We start from the raw sequence: 20,383 nt of genomic DNA, 5'->3' as shown, positions 1-20,383 counted from the left end.
TGTAACAACACGGATGGACCTGGAGGGTGTTATGCTTAGTGAAATAAGTCAAAGACAAACACTGTATGCTATCACTTACATGTGGAATCTAAAAAACAAAACAGACAAATGAATATAACAAAACAGAAACAGTCTCACAGATATAGAGAACAAACTAGTGGGTACCAGTGGGGAGAGCAAAGTGGGGAGGGGCAAGATACGGGTAGGGGATTGAGAAGTACAAACTACTATGTATAAAGTAAATAAGCTACAAGGATGTAATGCACAGCACAGGGAATACAGCCAATATTTTATAATAACTTTATTTATATTTTAAAAGTAATTAATTAATTAATTTTTGACTGCGTTGGGTCTTGGTTGCTGCACGCGGGCTTCCTCTAGTTGCGGCGAGCGGGGGCTACTCTTCATTGTGGTGTGCGGTTTTCTCATTGCGGTGGCTTCTCTTGTTGAGGAGCATGGGCTCTAGGCGCACGGGCTTCAGTAGTTGTGGCACGTGGGCTCAGTAGTTGTGGCATGTGGGCTCTAGAGCGCAGGCTCAGTAGCTGTGGCGCACGGGCTTAGCTGCCCCGTGGCATGTGGGATCTTCCCTTACCAGGGTTCAAACCGGTGTCCCCTGCATTGGCAGGTGGATTCTTAACCACTGCACCACCAGGGAAGGCCTATAATAACTTTAAATGGAGTGTAATCTATAAAGATTTTGAATCACTATGTAGCATACCTGAAACTAATACTGTATGTCAACTATATTTCAAATAAATAAATAAGATTAAAAAAAAAAAGCACTGGATAATTCCCAAACGATTTAATCACAGTGAGGCCAACGAACATTGTTGTTTCCCAATGTGCTGGAAGAGGAAGTACATAGACCTACCTTGATGAAAGCCTCCCACAAATGTTAAATCTCCATCTGATCAAGCTCCAGAACTAACTATCCACTTATAAGAAATATGGGGGAGGAAGATTAAGTTAAAGGATACCACAAATTCAGATTGGTAAAAAAAGTGATTCACTTTTTGCAACTGATCAAGAATTTTTAAAAAGGTGGGAGATACACCTGAAAACTATATTGTATGCCAACTATACGTCAATAAAAACTTTTTTAAATTAAATTTTAAAATATAAAGTAGCTATTCCATTTCCAAAAAAAAAAAAAAAAAGGATGAAAGGGAGACTATTCTAGATTTAAATAGATTTATGAGCCCTAACAATCCCACGCAATGAGTAAACTTCATTTGGATTCCCAGAAGAAATCAATATTAAAACACATTTTTGAGACAACTGGGAAAATTTGAATATGACCAAGGTATTAAATGATGCCAGGTATTATTGTCAGTTTTCCTAGATGTTAATGACATTGCAGTTACGTAAAAAAATATCTATGTTGATCCATATTGAACTATGTAGGAGTAACTGATGTGTTATCTGTGAGTTGCTACCAAATGCTACAATAACAACAACAACAATAATAGTAATAAAGGGGATATGATGCAAATGTGGCAAAATCTTGGTAATTGTTAAATCTGAGTGATGGTTATCTGGGGGTTCATTGTAGTATTTTCTCTATGTTTCTGTATGTTTGAAATTTAGTCATAATTTTTAAAAAATTTTAAACTTATTGCCCTGCTAGTGATATTTAACACTTTTGTTTTTGAAAAAGTATGTATACATGTCAGTTTTCATTATTAAAGCAGAAGATTGGGAAAAAAAAAAGTCAGTGTCATAAAGGACAATGAAATACTGTGGAAGTGTTCCAAATTAAAGAAGGCTACAGAGACATGACAACTAACTGCTGTATCTGACCCTAGAATGGATCTTGTCCTACAAGGGGAAGAAAAATGCTACCGCAGACATTATTTAATCAACTGACAAAACTGGAATGTGGACGATAGATTGGATAAAAGTATGGTATTGATGTAAAGTCACGAAGTAACGGCATTGTAGCTATTTAAGAAAATATCTTAGGAAACACACTGCAGTATTTAGCAGTAAAGGACCATGATGTATAAAACTAATAGGGAAAAATACAGATTAAGAGGAGAGAAAAGGCAAGAGAGAAAATCAAATAGTAAAGCAAATAGGGTAAAAAGTTAATAATATGTGAATCTGGGTAAAGGATATGCACATATTCCTTGATCTCTTTATTTCTGCAACATTTTATAAGTTTGAAATTATTCAAATAAAAATACTTTTTTTAGAGTTGCAAACTGGAGGCTAATGTCCACACCCTGCATGCAGTTCTGTTGTTTGACTTGCACTTTATCTTTGAAGTTTCTTGAATTTGCTGAATTAGTTTAACATTGGGAAGGTTTACGTAACAATTCAGATTTTTAGCATTTCCTTTAAAAAAAATTCTGAGGAATCAGCAAATCTAGGCCTACATTCCCTTATGCAACAACCTACTTTAGGTGACTGGCAGCTGCTCCTTTCTCGATGAAGACAGGAGTGTTCCCGTTCACCGTTCACCTCATTCCCAAGCTTCGAACTTTCTCACTTATGTTACCTGCCTGCCTCACTGGGCACTTGGGACTCTAGCTCCTGCCACCAATGATCATCATGCATTGATAGAATCTAACTGTTTCTTGGTGGCCTGGGGGAAATGGTGCTCTATATTTTGCTAAGGTCACTACCAATTCTGACTTTTCAAAATAGAACCCAATGGTTGTGAGCCAGAGCAAGGGGTTAGGACTACATTCTAAGTACAGTGAAAAAGCACTGCAGTGTTCTCACAGGGGGTGGCTTGGCCTGACTTCTGTTTTTGCAGCGTGGAGGCTGGATGGGAGGAGAGCAAGAGTGGATGCTGGAGGAGCCTGAGGAGACTCTTGCAGGAGTCCAGGAAGAGAGGACAGAGCCCTACGGGGCGGCAACAGGAGAGAGTGACTAAAGGGCTTCCCTCTGTCTCTCTTTCCCCCTTTTCTTTGTCCAGAAAAAGACAAGTCCCTGGAGCAAGTTAAGAATTAGGAATGGGGCTAGGGAGATGTGAGGTCTGCAGCAGGGAAACAGAAGAGAAAAGCAGCTTCTCTGGCAGAGGAAGAGGTGGGCTTTGTGTGACCACGTTACACTGGGCTTGGGCAGTAGTCCCCAGGGCCAGTCACAGAGAGGTCAAACAAGTAGTTAGAACAAGATGGCCTCTGATTTCCCACTCTGCAAATCTGAGCAGTGCCAGCAATTACAAAAGAGAAAAGGTTTGACCCTAAAATTTTTTTATCACATTTAGAACACAGCTATAAATCACTTAAATGGTTACTATCTGGGAGTCCATAAAGTGGAAGGGGATAATCCCTTATTCGGTGTGCTAAACTTTTGACGATTTAAGATAGCCTCCGAATGAAAAGCTTTACTGCAGACTGGAAAACTACTGTAGAGGATAAGAAGGAGGGTGAAATGGAAACCACATTGTAGAATTTTGAAAAACAAGACTAGTGCAAGGTCTGGGCCTAAAAAGAGGTGATCATAGAAGTGCATGATATATGTAAAAACTAAAAGGCATACTCACTTTTTGCTCTGACAACATTAATGGAAAATTTTCTTTAGTACTACACTGGCAAGCTAACACAACCAAGTGACATATTTGACCAACACCAAATAGCTGTATAAAAGTCATTTCTGATTAGCAATTACTCTGGACAAAATTAACTCTTGACATTACAACTATCACTAATTCTTAAAAAGAACTATTTAAAGGAAAATTTGCAAAGCCATTAAATTTTTCCTTTGTTTTTTATTCTCCTTAGTAACACCAATTTCACAGTTTCGCAGCTGAGAAAAACACATGCAAATATACGCTACCTGTAAATTATCTTGTATTTTCCATCTCGTCCTTTGTCTGACAGAGCAACCTCATAGCTGTAGGGGAAGGAAAGACCACTGTGGGGTCCGCACGAAAGTCCAACAGGGGGAGCCCAGGACAACACAACTGTTCTTGCCTGAATATTAGAAACCTGAGGAAGAAAAACATGAATCAGACACTACACTTCTCCCCAGAACATTTTGTGATTATTAGTAGTAGCATCAAAATGGCTCAGATTTAACTCAAGAAAAACAAATTTAATTACCAAAAAAAACCACCCATCCTATATGGCATTCTTTTGTCAAAAGTCCTGATGTCCAAACTACAGCTCCTAAAACATCTGTCCTTATTATGCAAACTTATATCCAAGTCTGACGCAATTCACACTTGGTCCTCCAGAAAGTAAAAATAATGTCACGTTTGAGAATTTTTTTAAGGTAAAAAGTTGAACATGATATTTCAATAATCTCCATGATGGCCATCGTATTATGCGGAAGGAACCCACATCCACAGGTACTTTCTAGCAGCCTCCAAGCTTTGCTTGATGTCGAATTCTCCTGCAAAGCCAAGACCTTTCAAACCACGCTCCTCGAAGTCCTGCAGGTTCCCGGGAAAACCCAGTACGGGGCCGGGGGTGGTGGAAATGGAACCATGGCCCAGGCTGACAGGTGGCAGAAATATGTGTGGAGATGTTTCACCTCTCTAGGCTCTGCTTTTATCTTTTGCTTTAGCCTCCGCTCAAGGCTTCATTTGAACAAAGGAGTCTGGGACTCTAAACGCCTCAACTTTTCCCTCTTATTTAGGGCTTCTCTGAAGCACGTTCTTACACTATCTCCCAGGCATCCTCGGCAGGACTGAGCCCCAGCTGCCCGCAGCTGTAACCTGCTCATTAACAGACCCTGCACTGGCTTCTCCTCTGCAATCTCACGTCTCTACTCTAACCATGCTTCCTGGGGCACCTCCCCACTTACACCATTTGCCTTCCAATCTTTGTTTCAGAGTCTGTTTCTGGAGGAACCTAATCTAATGCACAGTCTAATTCTTTAAAGTAAATCTGTCAATGCATTTTAATGTTCTAATTCTCTAAAGTTTATTTTGTTGCTCTCTAGATATTGGTCTGGATAACATTAAAACAAAATAAGAGTTAAAACATACATTAAAGCTTAATGTTCATACAAGACTTTATAGCTGTAGGTTAGAGGTGGTTGTGGATGGAGATGTCTAAACTACTAAGTCTCTATCTTTTTTTCTTCTATTTTTGTCACTATCTGATCTAAATAAAGGGTATTAAAATATAAAATAATTTAAAAGCATGAATAATAAATAAGGAAATGAATACTGAGTTTCCCTCTTCAGTCTATCATGCATTCCATTTTGAGCAGAGATCCCTTCATATCATTTCTGTTCCATATAGATACAGCACCATTATATATTTAACCAATTACTTAGTCAAACTCCTACTCATCCTTCAAGACCCTAGGCTGGCCTCACTACCCCCAAGTAGGCTTCCCTGAAATATCCTATCATCTCTCTGTTCCACAGCACCTTGCTGCTATCTCTACTCATTGCTAATCATCTTAATAGCATTTGCCTACCTTCCCCACTGGACCGTGGGACTCCCTAAGGAGAAGGCCTGAGTCATATTCAACTGTGAGTAGTGGCTGCTTAGTAAATGTTGAATGAAAAATAAAAATCAAAGGGAATAAGACAGTCTGAGTTTCTGATACAGGTAACACAGTGGATGGCAGACTAGCATTACACATTTTTTTAAAAAACCTGGAGAGACGCTGTTACAGAACTGAACTCGACCCTTCCTGCTATGGCTCCAGACTAGCAGCAACTCTTCTGCCTACTCCTCCTGTGACGGCTGTGACCCCCCTTCAGCACACCGTCCCCTCTCACGCCCCTGAGACTTAGCTCTGGACTTTCCCACTTTCCTGCCTTTAACAAACTTCCTTTAGACCCGGTTCAAATGCCGCCTTTGCTTATTCATTTAATCATCATACCTTAACTTGCGAGGGGCTGTGGACACAAAGATGATTAAGATATGACCTCTGCCTGATGAAGAGATGCGTGAGGGGCCTCATGGCAGATACACTGAGCACAGGGGGGCCCATGGCAGCTTGAGGCCAATGCAGGAAAAGTTTCTGTACGGTGCTGCCTGAGTCCCTGCTCAGGATCAGCAACTGTTTTCTTTGTGCTCCAACCACACTGCGCGGGCACCTATATTTGACACTCATTTCATTATACTCTGCTTTACCTGGTTATCTGTGTGTTGTTCCCCTGATTAGATTTTAAGGCAGCATTTCTACCACATACACCATTGTATCTGTGGAATTCCTTCACACACCATTAATGAGTAATCTTGAGATACTGGATATTATATTTGATTTTTAAGTTAAAACAAGATATTTTGCTATGAAGAGTTCAGTTTATAATTTAAAAAGATGCTGATTAGGTACAGAGGAACATTCAACTGAGGTGATAAGTGGCCCAATTCCAAGAGCACAATGTGTAGTAACACTGATTCTATGAATGGTGGTGTGAAATAACACCACATCTCAAAAGAGCTCAGTCAAATGCTAGCACTTTAGATACTGGACAGGTATCCATAAATTCACATCCTTTTAAACTCTACTTTTTTCATAAGCTATTAAGAATTTACTCCTAAGAGTTCTTATCACAAGAAGAAAATGTTTTCTTTTTTTCTTTCTTTATATTGCATCTATATGAGATGACGGATGTTAGCTGAACCTGTCGTGATAATCATTTTATGATATCAAACCAAAAAACAAAACAAAACAAAACAAAAGAATTTACTGTCTCTCCTTTAGGACTTGGTTAAATTATTACTTAACTCCACAGCGATGTACAACACCTGAAGCAGCAACTAAAATAACGCTCACCTTTCCCGAGGTTCCCTGAGCAAGCCTTAGGAAGGCCAACTGCCATCTGAACACAGACCTCTGCGCAAGTGCATCCTTCCCATCAGCCAGCCTATGAGAAGCGCACCTGGAGAACTCAGCATCATTTTCAAAGGACGGCGGCTTCCGGGAATTCTTTCCTGGATCTGAGCAGCCTGCCACCTAGATTACTACCAGAGTTGAGAGACCCGTCCCCTCCTGTGCTCCCCCGCTCCCTCCCTCTCACTGACTCCTGGGCCTCAGGTTTCCTTTCTTCAGGCACTGGAATCCTGAGAGAAAGAGTGCTTTGTCTCTGTTAGAACTTGGAACTCACTTCCACTCCAAGGTTGATGCCAGGAAATTACACGGTGCCTTTCAAGAGAATGTCATGTAAAGGGGAATCCTCAGCAGTAGATGCCTTTACTCCAAGCATCCAGGGAGGTGATAACTTTAATGAGATTCAGAACTCTGGGAACTAGGCTGGGTTCAAGCCTACTTCAGAGCGACAGCATTCGTACACAAGCTTCACCTTCATTCATTCAGTCTCTCTCTCTCTGGTGAAACTTTCTCACCAGCGGTGACCACTGAACTGAACTGGGGCATGGCTAACCTGATCATCACAATGATTGTCATGGCTGTGATCCAAAAAAAGAAGTTTAGAAGCCATAAAACTGACTTGCTGATGCTTAACGATTCTACCATAAACAGAAATCAATCTCCTTTGTAATGGTGATAAAAGTGGTGATTTTTAGTTACAAAGTTATTGGACAAGATCCAACGTGACATTTGTTTCAGCACTAGTGATATAAGAGTCTGCTGTGAAGGTTACTAGTGTTAAGTCTGCATAGAAATTACTTACACTGCTTTGAAGTATCTTTGAAGGACTCATAAAACCATCTACTTCCAAATGATTACACACTGATTAGAAGTCATTTTTGTCTATGTATTGATTAAATATAGATTTGAACTTGAGAACAGCTGCTAGTTAAAAGCATATATATATGCATACACATATTTGCAAATGATAAACTGCATTATCTTGTACCTATTTCATATGTAATCCTTAGCTCTCTTTCTCCTTTCCCCTTTCTCTCCTGTTCATCCCAGTATTTTAATACTATTCTGTGAAATTTTACTGTCTTAATTTTCAGACTATCTTATATGCAAATGATATTCATTATTTGGATCAAAAACACCATTTACTCTCATAAAGTTACTAAATTGTTACTCCCGTGTTCAAAAATATTTCTATGTAAGTTAGTAGCTTCTAAATTTGGTCTGTCCTTGGATTTAACTATGTGGGAGGTCTGCTGATCCAATTTAGGGAGTATGTAAGGAAAATATTACCATAGAAATATTGGCTTCACTTCTAAAGTACCATCATGAAAAATAATAACATAAAGGAAAATTTAAAAGGAAAAGGTCAAAGAGATCATTATTCAAAGAAATGGATGCTCAAATCTAGGAATTTCAGAATCATCTGTTACTATAATTCCTTTAGTGCTAAGAACCTCAAATCTGTTTCCAGATCTACTGCTGTTTATGCTTCAAGGGATTGCTTCTTGCAGGGACAGTTGTTCTTCTTAGGTCAGTTTACTCACTTCTGGAACCAACAAATCAATTGTTTCTACAAGCTGAACATTAGCAGATAGAAACAATGCAGACCACAATTCCAAGTTACATTTATTTACATTCTGAAAATAAACGGCCCAGTATGTGGGAGACTTCATCTAGCACCACCATCAGAGCAGATTAAACCACATTAGGTTGGAGCTGGGTGGTACTAGCAGAGGTTAAGCCGTAGACCACTTAGAATCCTATCAGCTCAGTTCTCAGGTACAGCAGTGGCTGTATGAGCACTGTCCCCAAGGCACCTAATTGTTACAGTCTCGGGACAAACACCTTGTATATTTGTACCCTGTTTTATTTAATGGCTAAGTATTTGGATATTTATAGCATCTGGGTTTCTGAAGAGCAAATGACTTGCTTAATTCAGGGTGCCCAAAGTTCTAGAAAGATGACTGGAATCTACAAGTCCTCAGTAATGTTTCTAACACCTAAAACAAATCATCCGTAAAACCTTGAAGAAAAATATATGTGTTTTATTTGGAGGTGTTACCAGATGCAGCTGAAAGAAAAAAAAAATTGAGAACAGCAATCCTTTAGACAATTGTGTGCCGAACTTTCTGCAGCTGTTTCTTTTCCTAGAAGGTGAACAGCCCCCTTCCCATTTCAGAGTATAGCAGGGAGTTTCACTTTTGCCTAATGATATGCTAAAAACTCTAGGAAAAGACTCCATTCCAAGGACTCTATAAATAGCATACAATTTACTTTTCAGATAGTCCCACATGGTATTTATTATCCGACCTTTCAAAGGTAAGGAAACTGCGGCTCAGGGTCACAGAGCCAGTTAATGGCCACGCTGGGCTCCAACTCACAGGACCCTCCTCTGCATGCTGCTGCCTCGCACTCCGGCTCCCAGCCGTGCCCACATCCCACCAGGCTGGCTGAGCCTCGCGTGATGCTGGCCAGCCGTCAGGTGTCTGTCTCACCTGGCAGGACCTCACTACAGCCACTGCAGGCTGCCACGCATCTATTTACCAAATACATGTTAAGGGTTCACAACGTGCCAAGGACAGTGCTAGGTCCTCGGAGCACAAAGATAAGTAAGGCACAACCACGAGTAAGAGTTCCAGGCAGAGCCGGGAGGAGAGGAAAGAAGGGAGAATAATGGCGTGAAGAACTAACAGGGCTGGGAAGGATGGGTGGACTGTCATCCAGCAGAGAAGGTCTTTGTGGGGACCAGGGGTTGGTGTGGTGGGCAGAATAATGACCAACCCCCAAGATGTCCACATCCTAATCCCTGGAACCTACAAGGTGAAAAGAGACTCTGCAGATGTGATTAAGTGAAGGATCTTGTGAAGTAGGGACTACCCTGGATTATCCGGGTGGGCCTGATGTAGTAACAAGTATGAGTAACAAGTCTTTGTAAGTAAAAGAGGGAGGCAGGAAAGTCAGAGAAGGAGATACGAGAATGGAAGGGGTCGTGGGCCAAGGAATGCAGGCAGCCTCTAGAAGCTGGAAAGGGCGAGAAAACAGATTTGCCCCCAGAGCCTCCAGAAAGGAATGTAGCCCAGCCGATACCTTGATTTTAGCCAAGTGAGACTCATTTTGGACTTTCTGATCTCTCAGATGACAATCTGACTATATTACACCTAACATCATGACCATTTACACAAAACCCTGTCTACCCTGCTCTAAAACCTGTAAAGAGTTAAGCACTTAATAAATGCTGAATCAGGAGGAAAGGACCAATGCATATAAATACTGCTTTTATCTTTCTAGAGCCACATGATCCTCAGAAACAGACTTTATCACTTCTGCAGTAAAGAAATGATCAGGTATAACTTAAGAAAAACACTGTGCGTGTGTACACGGGACAGAGACCAGACGATGAAGTTGTCTGACTACATCCAGGATAGTCAACTAACCTGTTGCTCTGCCTTCTCACGCTGACTATGACTTCTGTGTGTCCCTCATGGGTTCTTCTTTCTGCTGCACTATAAATGTAAGCCTGCCTACACTATAAATGTAGGCCCTCAAGCCTTCTCTAAGCTCTCCCTATGCTCTACCCCATCCCCAAAGCTATCATCCACTCCTACGACTCCAATGGTCACTCCGATGCATGTGCTCTCCCCAGGTGTATCCTGTTGCCCTCTCTCCACAGCACTGATCTACCAGACACACTCAACCACCCACTTATTCGTCTTCCTGGATACCCTGCTAGTAAAACAAATTCCACATGTCTAAGAATGGCACTGAAGATACCAAGAGGACACAGACACGAACCTATTCTAGAGGAACTCACAGATTACCGGGAAAGACACAAACACAAGTAAATGGAGTACAATGTATTAAATACATGCAGAGCACAGTGAAGTTGTAGTACCACATGTAGTACCAGTGGTACCAAGTACCATGGGGAGTATCCCAGTTGATGGGACAGAAATCAAGGCAGCCTGCCCAGAGGAAGCAACTCCTGAAAGGCGTCATCTGAGCCTGAAAGCCCAGTTACCCGTGACACCTGATAGCCAGTAGGCTGTAATGCCTGACTGATTTCGCTCTAGAATGGCTCTAGTATCCATCCTCTCCTTGCCACACCTGATGCCACCGCCCTAACTCTGATTCCCGCAGCCTCTCGCCAGCCCTACAATAACAGATGCCAGACACTTGTCTCCCTGGGTCCATGCCCTTCTCGCTGCAATGCACCTGCCGGCTGTTTGATCCTCCTGAAAGTACAGTCCTGATTATAAGAAACATAACTTCTTTGCTCATAAACTCTCAATGGCAACCCACTCCTTACCGGATCAAGTGCAGACTCCCCAACCCAGCATCAACACCCTATGCTTCTACAAGTGCCCTACTGCGCCCGTAGTCCAGCACACCTCATGTTTTTAGGTTTAGTCAAACTCAACTATGTGCCCTGAGGCATGTTTGGACCCTTCTGTTAAAAAGCCTCAGTATTTGAAACACATGAAGAATCAAGGTTTTCCAATTCAGCTAGAAAACACTCCAAAGAACTTTGGCTCTCTAAACTCAGATGAATGGCTGAATCAACATTTTGAATTTTTCATTTGAATTTCAAAGCATCTGGCAAAATCAAACTTAAAACCTCACAATATCACTACTCCCACCAACTTTTTTCCTTGCCATTACACTTTGGACTTATTTTACTCAGCTAATATTTACGTACCTTTTTGAAATTTACCAGGAAAAATACTTTGAATTACTGAGGTTTTCAAAAATTATTATTATTACATTTGCACAGGTAAAGGGAAATTACCAAAAGAAAACTGTTCTGTAGCCTTAGAGGGTGAGGGTAGGGGTACCCCTGGAAATTGGGATGAATACTTAATTGCATCCAGAATATCTAAATGAAGAAGACATTTTGGTGGGTGATGACTAAACAGAAGACTGCTGTTTTATATTTTCATGCTCCATTAATAACAACACTATTTCACAGTTTATGAGTAATCCGTAACGGAAAGGGGCCCTTTTGCTTACCTACTGTGTGGTAAAAGAAAAGCATGTTTGAAATACTTAAAAAAGCGCCATTTATGCTGAGAAATCCAGAAGACATACCTGTGGCTTCTCTATCCCCGAAAGAATGTCTTGCACCCTCTTTACTTCCAACTCATACTCTGCGTGGCAAAAAGAGGAAAAAAGAAAAACAGTTAATGCCAGTAGAAGTCAGTAAGGTTGTCAAGTTCCTCTCCCAAGCCTTTAACAAGGGTTATCATGAAGTCAGTTGTCTGTTACCATGAACTTTTGGTACCACAAACATGATAATGAAAATCAGGAATGGGGATGTCTTTGGGGTAGGGATTTCACTGTGGTTGTGTTAACTTGCCACTATTATTGGTTTACATAGTCACAACGCTGACCAGATTAACACTGAATTCTACCTAATAATTCAGCAGGCAACAGGGAACAGAGAACCCTAAGGAGGAGACAGGGGAGACCAGTGCAACGAGAAGCTGAGAGCAATGAAGAGGTGAGGTTGAAGACAGAGGCCGGTTCATGAAGGGCTGTGAGTTCAGATTTTTTTAATTCAAGTTGTATTCTAAGTTTGATGAGCAACCACTGGAGTGTTAAGTGGAGGGACTGACATACTATTGAGTTTGAAAAGATCTGTTTGGTGTCTGCATGAATAATGGATAATGGAAGCTAAGAGTGGCAGCAGAAAGACCAGTCAGCACATTGCTACACTGGTCCAGGTGAAGGATGGAGCTAGCTGGCCTGGGCTGGGGGTGGTAGTAAAGATGCTAAAAACAGGTCTGGTTTTGGAGGTATAGGTGCTGAAGGGTTGGATATGACGGGCAAGGATGAGGGAATGAGAAGAATCAAGGCTAATTCCTCGTTTGGGGCTTAATCAACTGAAAGGATGATGGTGTTTTTTAATAAGATGGGGAGATGGGCAAGTTTTGGGGCGCAGCAAGAATTGTTTTTGAGATGAAACAGGAAAAGTACTTGCAGCAGGGAGCATGGGGTGGGAAGGATGTGTAAAAATAGGATAAATTTAATCTGTTTTGCTAAAAGAAACATTTGACTTTCACGACCTGCTTGATGGAATCTAATTTTGAGTCTACAGATTTATTTAACTCTTCAACCAGTTTATGAGCTGTATACCTAGAGATATTATGATTACTAAGACATGTCCTTGACCTCAAGATATTTCAAGTCTGGGGGGGTGAGGGTGGGGGGAGGAATGGAAGCAAACAGGAGATTACAAAGTGACAGGCACTGTGGTAAAGGCCCTCTAAGAGAGACCGCTCTAGAAGCTTCCTAGGAACCAACACCCAGCTGAGTCCTGTGGGCAAGCAAGCATTTGGAGGTGAAGGGGGAAGTGGACTAGGAGTGAGAGCAGGTTAGTAAGCCCAGCTCTTCACAGGACGTTCATTCACAATGTTCAGGTCTAATTTCCAAGAATCTGACCTCAGCCCTCACCCCCTTGTCCCGGCCTCCCTCCCGTCATTGTCGCATCCTACTTAGCTCCTTCCCAGCAGTCATGAGAATTGGACATTAATTCTCCTGTCTAACTGTTCACTCATTTATTACTTTTCTTTCCTACTAAAATATAAGCTTCAGGAAGGCAGAGACACTAGAGGTCCAGAGCAGATACATTTTCTGTCAATAACCAGATAGTAAATATTTTAAGTTTTGTGGGTCACGTAAAGCCTCTGTCACACAGTCTTCTTTGTTTCTCTAGCCACTTAAAAGTGCAAGCCCCAGCTTAGTGTGTGAGGGACACAAAAAGAGGCCACAGGGCAGGCTGCAGCTCCTGGCCCCACTTCAGGACGTGCTCAACGCTCAGCCCAGAGCGCCTCGCACAGTTCCTGCAGACTCACAGATCCATACGTACTTGTTGACTCAGTCAATAAACCAAGCGTGCGTAAAAAATAACAAGAACTTCTAGTTGGCTCCACCCTGAACTTCAAAAGGATCAGTTCTTCGTTCTTTCCCACTGCATTCTGCTTAGTAGAACATGTTTACTTTTATTTTGGTTAGAAAAAGAAAGGGGCTGGTGGCAATATCATATTTTTAAAAACTGCAACTAAAAGAAAACTCACATTCAAAAGACTAAATGTCCCAAGCTCATTTATAATCATGTATTCATGTTAAGATACAGATAACGGACTATACTCCTAATAAGTCAAAACATACCCTCACATTTTCTGGGAACTCCTAAGTCAACTGTAAATACTGTGTATCTCAGAAGTTAGTTGCCAGTAAAAAACACATAAGCACAGATGCAATAAATGAACTGGTTCACTTGTTAAAAACAATACTTTCTGAATCACTGGTTATTCCAGAGTTTGAAGCACTCTATGGTTTCAAACACTCACAGAGATACATTCAAACACTAGATACATTCAAACTGCTAGCTGAAGGAGGTCTTTATTGCCTTCTGCCATGACTGACATTTAAAGTGTCTTAGAAGGACAAGAAGCCAGACCCTATCCTTGAGGTAATAAAAGTTTAGACTAGAACAGAGATGATCGCCTATCCAACAAAGAAAGAAGAGAAGAACTGAAGAGCTCTCCAAAGGAAGATCCTCCAGACTATTACTAGACATACGGAATGAAAGAAAGGAGAGTTAAAAAAAAAAATTTGAAGACCTCCTCCCCACAGCCAGCTTTCAAACACATACGGATGATAGAAGGAATGGTTATGCTTTTGACAGAAAAAGGAAAAATGGGAAAGGAGGTTGAATTAGAAGGGGTGGGGGGGAGGGAATCTGCTTAAAACTGAAAAAAATGGGTTTCAGGTAAGAGCCAGACATACAAGTGAAAGGCTCTGACTGAGATTAAAAACAACTAAACAGGGCTTCCCTGGTGGCACAGTGGTTAAGAATCCACCTGCCAATGCAGGGGACACGGCCTCAATCCCTGGTCCAGGAAGATCCCACATGCCGCGGAGCAACTAAGCCCGTGCACCACAACTACTGAGCCTGCGCTCTAGAGCCCGCGAGCCGCAACTACTGAGCCCACGTGCCACAACTACTGAGCCCATGTGCCTAGAGCCCGTGCTCCGCAACAAGAGGAGCCACCGCAGTGAGAAGCCCGCGCACCGCAACGAAGAGTAGCCCCCGCTCTCCGCAACTAGAGAAAGCCCGCGTGCAGCAACGAAGACCCAACGCAGCCAAAAATCAATAAATAAAAATAAATAAAATTAAAACAAAAAACAAAAAAAACCCAACGAAACAAATTCCAAACAGAGGTCAGGATTTGCCTTGTCTGTCTCACTGTAATAACGAAAGCTGCTATTTTCTGAGCACCTAAATATGTGCTGGTCAGGCACCATCACCTTGCTGATTTTTACAGCCTCCTTGGCAAGATGGACATTCTCTGCTCTATTTTACAGCAGGAGGCAGGGCTGCAGTCTATTCTGCACATCACAGTTTCGTCTCCAGTTCGGAGCACAATATCTGCAAGGTGTCTTTGTCGACCGAGGAATGAGGTTGAGGGACAAACGAGGAGGTTTCCCCAGGACCACGAGTCTAGTACATGTCCCAAAGCAAGTAGAGCCTCTGGCTGCATCATGACGAACTAGGAGTCATGAGGGAGAGGGAGAGGAAGAGCAGAGGGCTGGGACTGGCAGGGTGTGTGCACCGAGGTGGACGGGAGAAAGGAGGTGGCAGCAGGGACCCCCTAAGTCCCATGAGAGGGTTTGTGTTGTTGGGTTTCTTTCTTAAACTCTGAAAAAGCTGTCAAATGAATAGAGCAGAGACATTTGGATCTGGGGACAAGGCATGTGAGGAAAGGAAGAACAAGAAAAAGTAGGCCATGAATGGAGCCAAACAGACAAAGGATGCTGCGAAGATCAAAAATAAAAAGGGCAGGGCCTGAGGAGGAAAGGCAGTGACAGGACAGTCACTACCCTATTATATCAAGAGAAATGTGGTATCAAAGCCAGACTGGATTCCTTCTTTCTTTCAAGGTTCTGAATTGTGAATACGGAAAAAGAAGAGGAAAATGCATTCACACCACATTTATTTAACGCTTTTCCATTTGTGCTACCGCAGACTAAGAGAAAAAAAGCAAATAAATGCCAGGCACACAATTTGCACAAACAAGAGCGAAAACAAAATTTGTTTAACTGAGCTAAAGTGACAGTTACTTACCACATATAAAATAAACTCTTGTGTGAAAGCTCACTTTCTGGTATGAAAATGCCAAAATTCACAGTTCTACTACCTAAATAACTGAGTTAAGTCAGACCTTGGCCTACCTCTCCCTAAGCCACATTTAACTGCGCCTCGGAATAGTCTATGAATTATTACCCTTTCCATAAAACCGAGAGCAGCTCTACAGAGTACGTTTCGGAGTTGGATCAGGCTTCTGCCTGCTCACGTGCTTTCTTTTTCTCAGTCTCTGTCTCTGTCCCTCTCTCACAGACACACCATGAGTGTGTGCAAAGGAGAAAAAAATCAGACAGCTAACTAATCCCCTCACAAAAATCAACAAAACAAGAAAGAACAGTTCTGGTGATTTGCCGTTAGGATACCTTTTATATCAAGTTTAAAAAGAAACTACGTCTTGTTTGTTTTTGTCCTCCCCTGACCCCCAAGAATTTGGTGTGTACCAACTGAAAAAGAGATTGTCCAGAAGAGGAAGAAATGCAAGGCTGTAGGGCAAGGTGCTCTTTCTTCACTATCAGGGCTGCCTTCCTCCCTCTGGTTTTGCAGCAAGTAAATTTATCCAGAGGCAAATCTGATAAGCCAACTTTCTTTCTTCCCACATTGAAGCTGCCATGAGGTGAGCAATCAAATTAAAACCACTTTTCCACCTGCTTCAATTTTGTTTGTGACCATGGCTGAAGTGGACAGACATGACAACCCACCTTTTACATCACCACCTCCTTAATATTTGAAAGTCTTTTCCCTGCGGTGAAAACTCTCATCAGTAAAAAAGGATTACAGGGCGCTCTCAGACAGCTTTCCAAACAGAGCGGGGCAGGGAGCATTTTATTTTGTAGATATAGACACATTGGGGGTAGAGAATTTCTTGAAAAGGGATTAAGATGGAAGCCTCTTGTTTAAACATGTCCCAATTGAGGTGAAAACTACCCTATTTGGACATGCCAAAAAAAAAAAAGGAAGGAGAGATTCAGTTCAGCAACTTATACCCTTCTTCCCTCCTAAACGCACATCTCCACCCAAGAAAATAGAGCATTTTTAGCACAGGGAAGGTTAAAATAAAAATACACTAGCAAAGCAAATACATTTTTTTGAAAAAGGACAAAAAAACCCACAAAAACCCCATGCACGTAGAGGGAATATGTGTCACGTGAAATTTAAACCTTCCACAAATAATGGTTTTCATGTATGCTCCAAAAAGAACTGTAAGTTCACACTGTCTGTATAACTGTAGGGCCTAAACTAATTAAAATATCTCACTTTATAAACACAACTTACTTCTTTGGCTTGTTTCACTGTTTTCCTTCTTAGAAAAGAAACAGAGCTAGACACTTAGCTGCTTGCTATAGAATGTATTTACGGTTGTGACAGCAGCCCCTTCATTCCAATGAAATGACATCAGCATTATTTCTCTGTAACCCTTCTGTCTAGTTCTCATCCACAGGGTTCATTTACAGATATGCCCAGCATAACATAATATGCTTTCTCAGATTTGCCAAGGAGCTGACTTAGCTACTCTCTTTAAAAATTATATATAAAAATTATATATAATAAACTAAGGGCGTGGAAAATATGCGACTTCTTCTGGTCGTGCCCATTTTTAAGGTAAGAGGCTTAAAATCAATAGCAAACCCTCAATATAAGAACTAAATGAACAGAAATAAACAGTACTTTTGGATGAAAAAGAAAAAAAGCGGCTCAATAATAGGGACAAACTGGATATCTAGACAATGCCTACTAACGCTGATGAGAATAAACGAAGGTAAAGGAAAGACAGTTCACGAATGCTTGCTGAATTGCTTTTCCAATCAGAAAAATAAATCTGCTATATTACTTATCCTGGGGAAAAAAAGAGGAATCAATAATTGCATACGAAAGTTAGATTAACTACCTAACAATCTCCATTTAGTGATTATGATCCACAGTTAGCGGTGTTAAAGACAAACATTAAAAATGTATAAAATCACTAGGAATAAATTCGCATAATATAAAGACAATGCAGTTAATCCCCAAAGACAAATTTGCCAGAAATACCTTCAGATATCAATCATCCTGATGCTAAAAATGCAAAGACAAACATCTTTCTAGCCATTTAGCTGGTTAAGTGGTTACACTATTTGAAATCCTGAAAGACAGACAAGGGAATACCAGACTCCCAACAGTGAAAAGAAAGCAGCAGGTAGGCGAACATACGTTGTGGGAAGTTGCCTTCCAGTCTAGGAAAATATTTTCAAGAGCAACATGGGTTCCAGACAGACTCTGGAACCTTAGAGAAAGCAGAAGAGAGATGAATTCCTTTTGCAGCTGGAGTGGCCAGCTGGATAGGAGGGAAGGTCAGAGAATGTAAATGGGACAAGGGAGGCTGATTTCCTCTGAGCTTTTGTTGCTATTTCTGGAATTCAGAAGAAAGAGTGATCTTCTGTCCTAGCCCAAGATCTGAGCAAAGCCCTACTAGGAACATTCATATTAGTTTATCCATAGGCAAAATGGGTCCCATTCGGGCAAAAGCTGTACTACACTTTAGTTAATAAGATACTAAAGTGCGAGGTCTGGGCTGTAATGAAAAGCGAAAGCACCAGATCCGTTACCCTTGCTGAACCCCAGGTCTCAGTTTCTCTCTCAACCTCCTCCTGTGATGCCAACTAAATTGGATTCTACCTAAAATACTAGGAGAGTCTATGCTCACTTCTGTCAAATTCTCTAAGAAAAATTCTCCTGTTTACTTCACAAGGCAAAAATCATATAGACACATGGAACTGGACAGAAGCAGCTAGCATTTTTAAGAACAGCAAATTATATAGGGATGAAAAACCCACAAAAATGGATAAAGTATGAGGTAGATATGCTTGCCTGGCAAGCCTGACTCTAGTACTAGACCTATTCTTTCCTTCCCTCTGCATGTTTGAACTGTGTCACTGGCTAACTGAACCCTAACCTGTGCCAGATATAGCTCTTTTATTTTGGGGGAAGGCTCAGCTCCATGATTACCCAGAAAGACCCGGTACCCTCCCTGGGTGTGTAACAGGAAAGCAATCGCTTAAACACAGGATAGAACGACTTACAAAGGTAATTAAAGTTTATACCCTACTTTCTGCACTGGCATCTATAAACGTTTCCACAAAATGTTTTTTCATTAAGGTTTGGCATGTCACATTGAAAATTTTTCAAGTAGCTTATTCAATACTTTTGCAAGACTGTTCAACTGATTTTGCAAGGCAGAATCCAGACAGCACAATTTTGTAACACATTAAATCTGAAAGAGAATTTTAATATTTATACCACCTATCGAGCAAGTTCTGAACAGTTTTTACACCCACATTTTAAAATTTGATGTCTCACATGATGAAATTATATGCATTTGGGGTCAAAGAACCCAGTGAAGCTCATCAGCTGATATAGGAATCAAATCCAGTACTAACTTCATGTGCTAGGGCTCTAAATAACTCACCAGAGTTCTGACATATGCAAATAGCATTACTATTCATGGTACAACCTACCGCAGCCAGGAAATCAACAAATGCATATAGTCACCTGGCAGGTAATGTCAATGAGTAAAAGATGGTGGACATATCAGGCAAAAGGGAAGGATAAAGACTGTGGAAAACAGAAAATGCCTTCACCCTATCTAAAGGAGGCAGCTGCTATGTAGCCAATCAATTATTGCCAAGCAGGATCTAAGGAGTCTCAGGTTGACAGACTGCCATTTTTCCAGAGAATGTGGAAATGAAAAATTTTCTGTGAAATTTCCTGATTTGTAAAAATATATATTTTGAAACATTTTTAATCTATAGAAAAGTGAAGGAACAGTATTATGAGCAGCCATATGCCCTTCACCTACACTGACCAATTATTAACATTTTGCTATACTTGTATGTTCACATTTTCTCTCTCTATACACACACACGTACACACATTTTTTTTCAGAACTATTTGAAGTTATTGATCTTATGATAGTTCACCCCAAAAACTTCAGCATGTATTTCCTAAAAACAAGGACCTTCGTGTTGGTGTGATGATGTAAGCACAACATCACACCAAGAGATGTAACACTGACAGAATAAAATCTAATCTATATTACATGTTCGAATTTCCCCAGTCATTCTAATATGTCTTTAATGTTCCCCCCCAACCCCCAATCCAGGGTCCAATCAAGGAACATGTGTTGCATTAGTCTCCTCTAATCTAGAACAAAAATCTCTTATATTTTTTGTCTTGCTAAAGTTAATATTTTTGAAGTGTCCAGACCAGTTTTCTTTTTCTTTTTTTTTTTTTTAATTATTTTTATTTTTGGCTGCGTTGGGTCTTGGTTGCTGCATATGGGCTTTCTCTAGTTGCAGCAAGCGGGCTCCTCATTGCGGTGGCTTCTCTTTGTTGCAGAGCACGGGCTCTAGGTGCACGGGCTTCAGTAGTTGCAGCATGCGGGCTCTAGAGCGCAGGCTCAGTAGTTGTGGTGCTCGGGCTTAGTTGCTCCGAGGCATGTGGGATCTTCCCGGA

At 41.2% G+C, this 20,383-nt stretch overlaps 1 protein-coding gene across 4 annotated transcripts in view; it reads right to left on the bottom strand.

The window, feature by feature from the left end:
* FNDC3B (fibronectin type III domain containing 3B) overlaps positions 1-20,383 on the bottom strand; it is a 354,599-nt gene that overhangs the window by 93,720 nt on the left and 240,496 nt on the right. For all 4 annotated transcript variants that reach the window (XM_057546030.1, XM_007197501.2, XM_057546029.1 and 1 more), the window contains 2 exons: positions 11,833-11,891; positions 3,787-3,938 (listed from right to left, as the gene is read on the bottom strand). In XM_057546030.1, the coding sequence (XP_057402013.1) occupies positions 3,787-3,938; positions 11,833-11,891 (211 nt within the window). The remainder of the gene's footprint in view (positions 1-3,786; positions 3,939-11,832; positions 11,892-20,383) is intronic.

The sequence above is a fragment of the Balaenoptera acutorostrata genome, chromosome 4, assembly GCF_949987535.1.
Source record: "Balaenoptera acutorostrata chromosome 4, mBalAcu1.1, whole genome shotgun sequence".
In the NCBI taxonomy this organism is placed as follows: Eukaryota; Metazoa; Chordata; class Mammalia; order Artiodactyla; family Balaenopteridae; genus Balaenoptera; species Balaenoptera acutorostrata.
The sequence above is the reverse complement of the archived record's forward strand: the minus strand, read 5'-3'. Positions and strand labels throughout refer to the sequence as shown.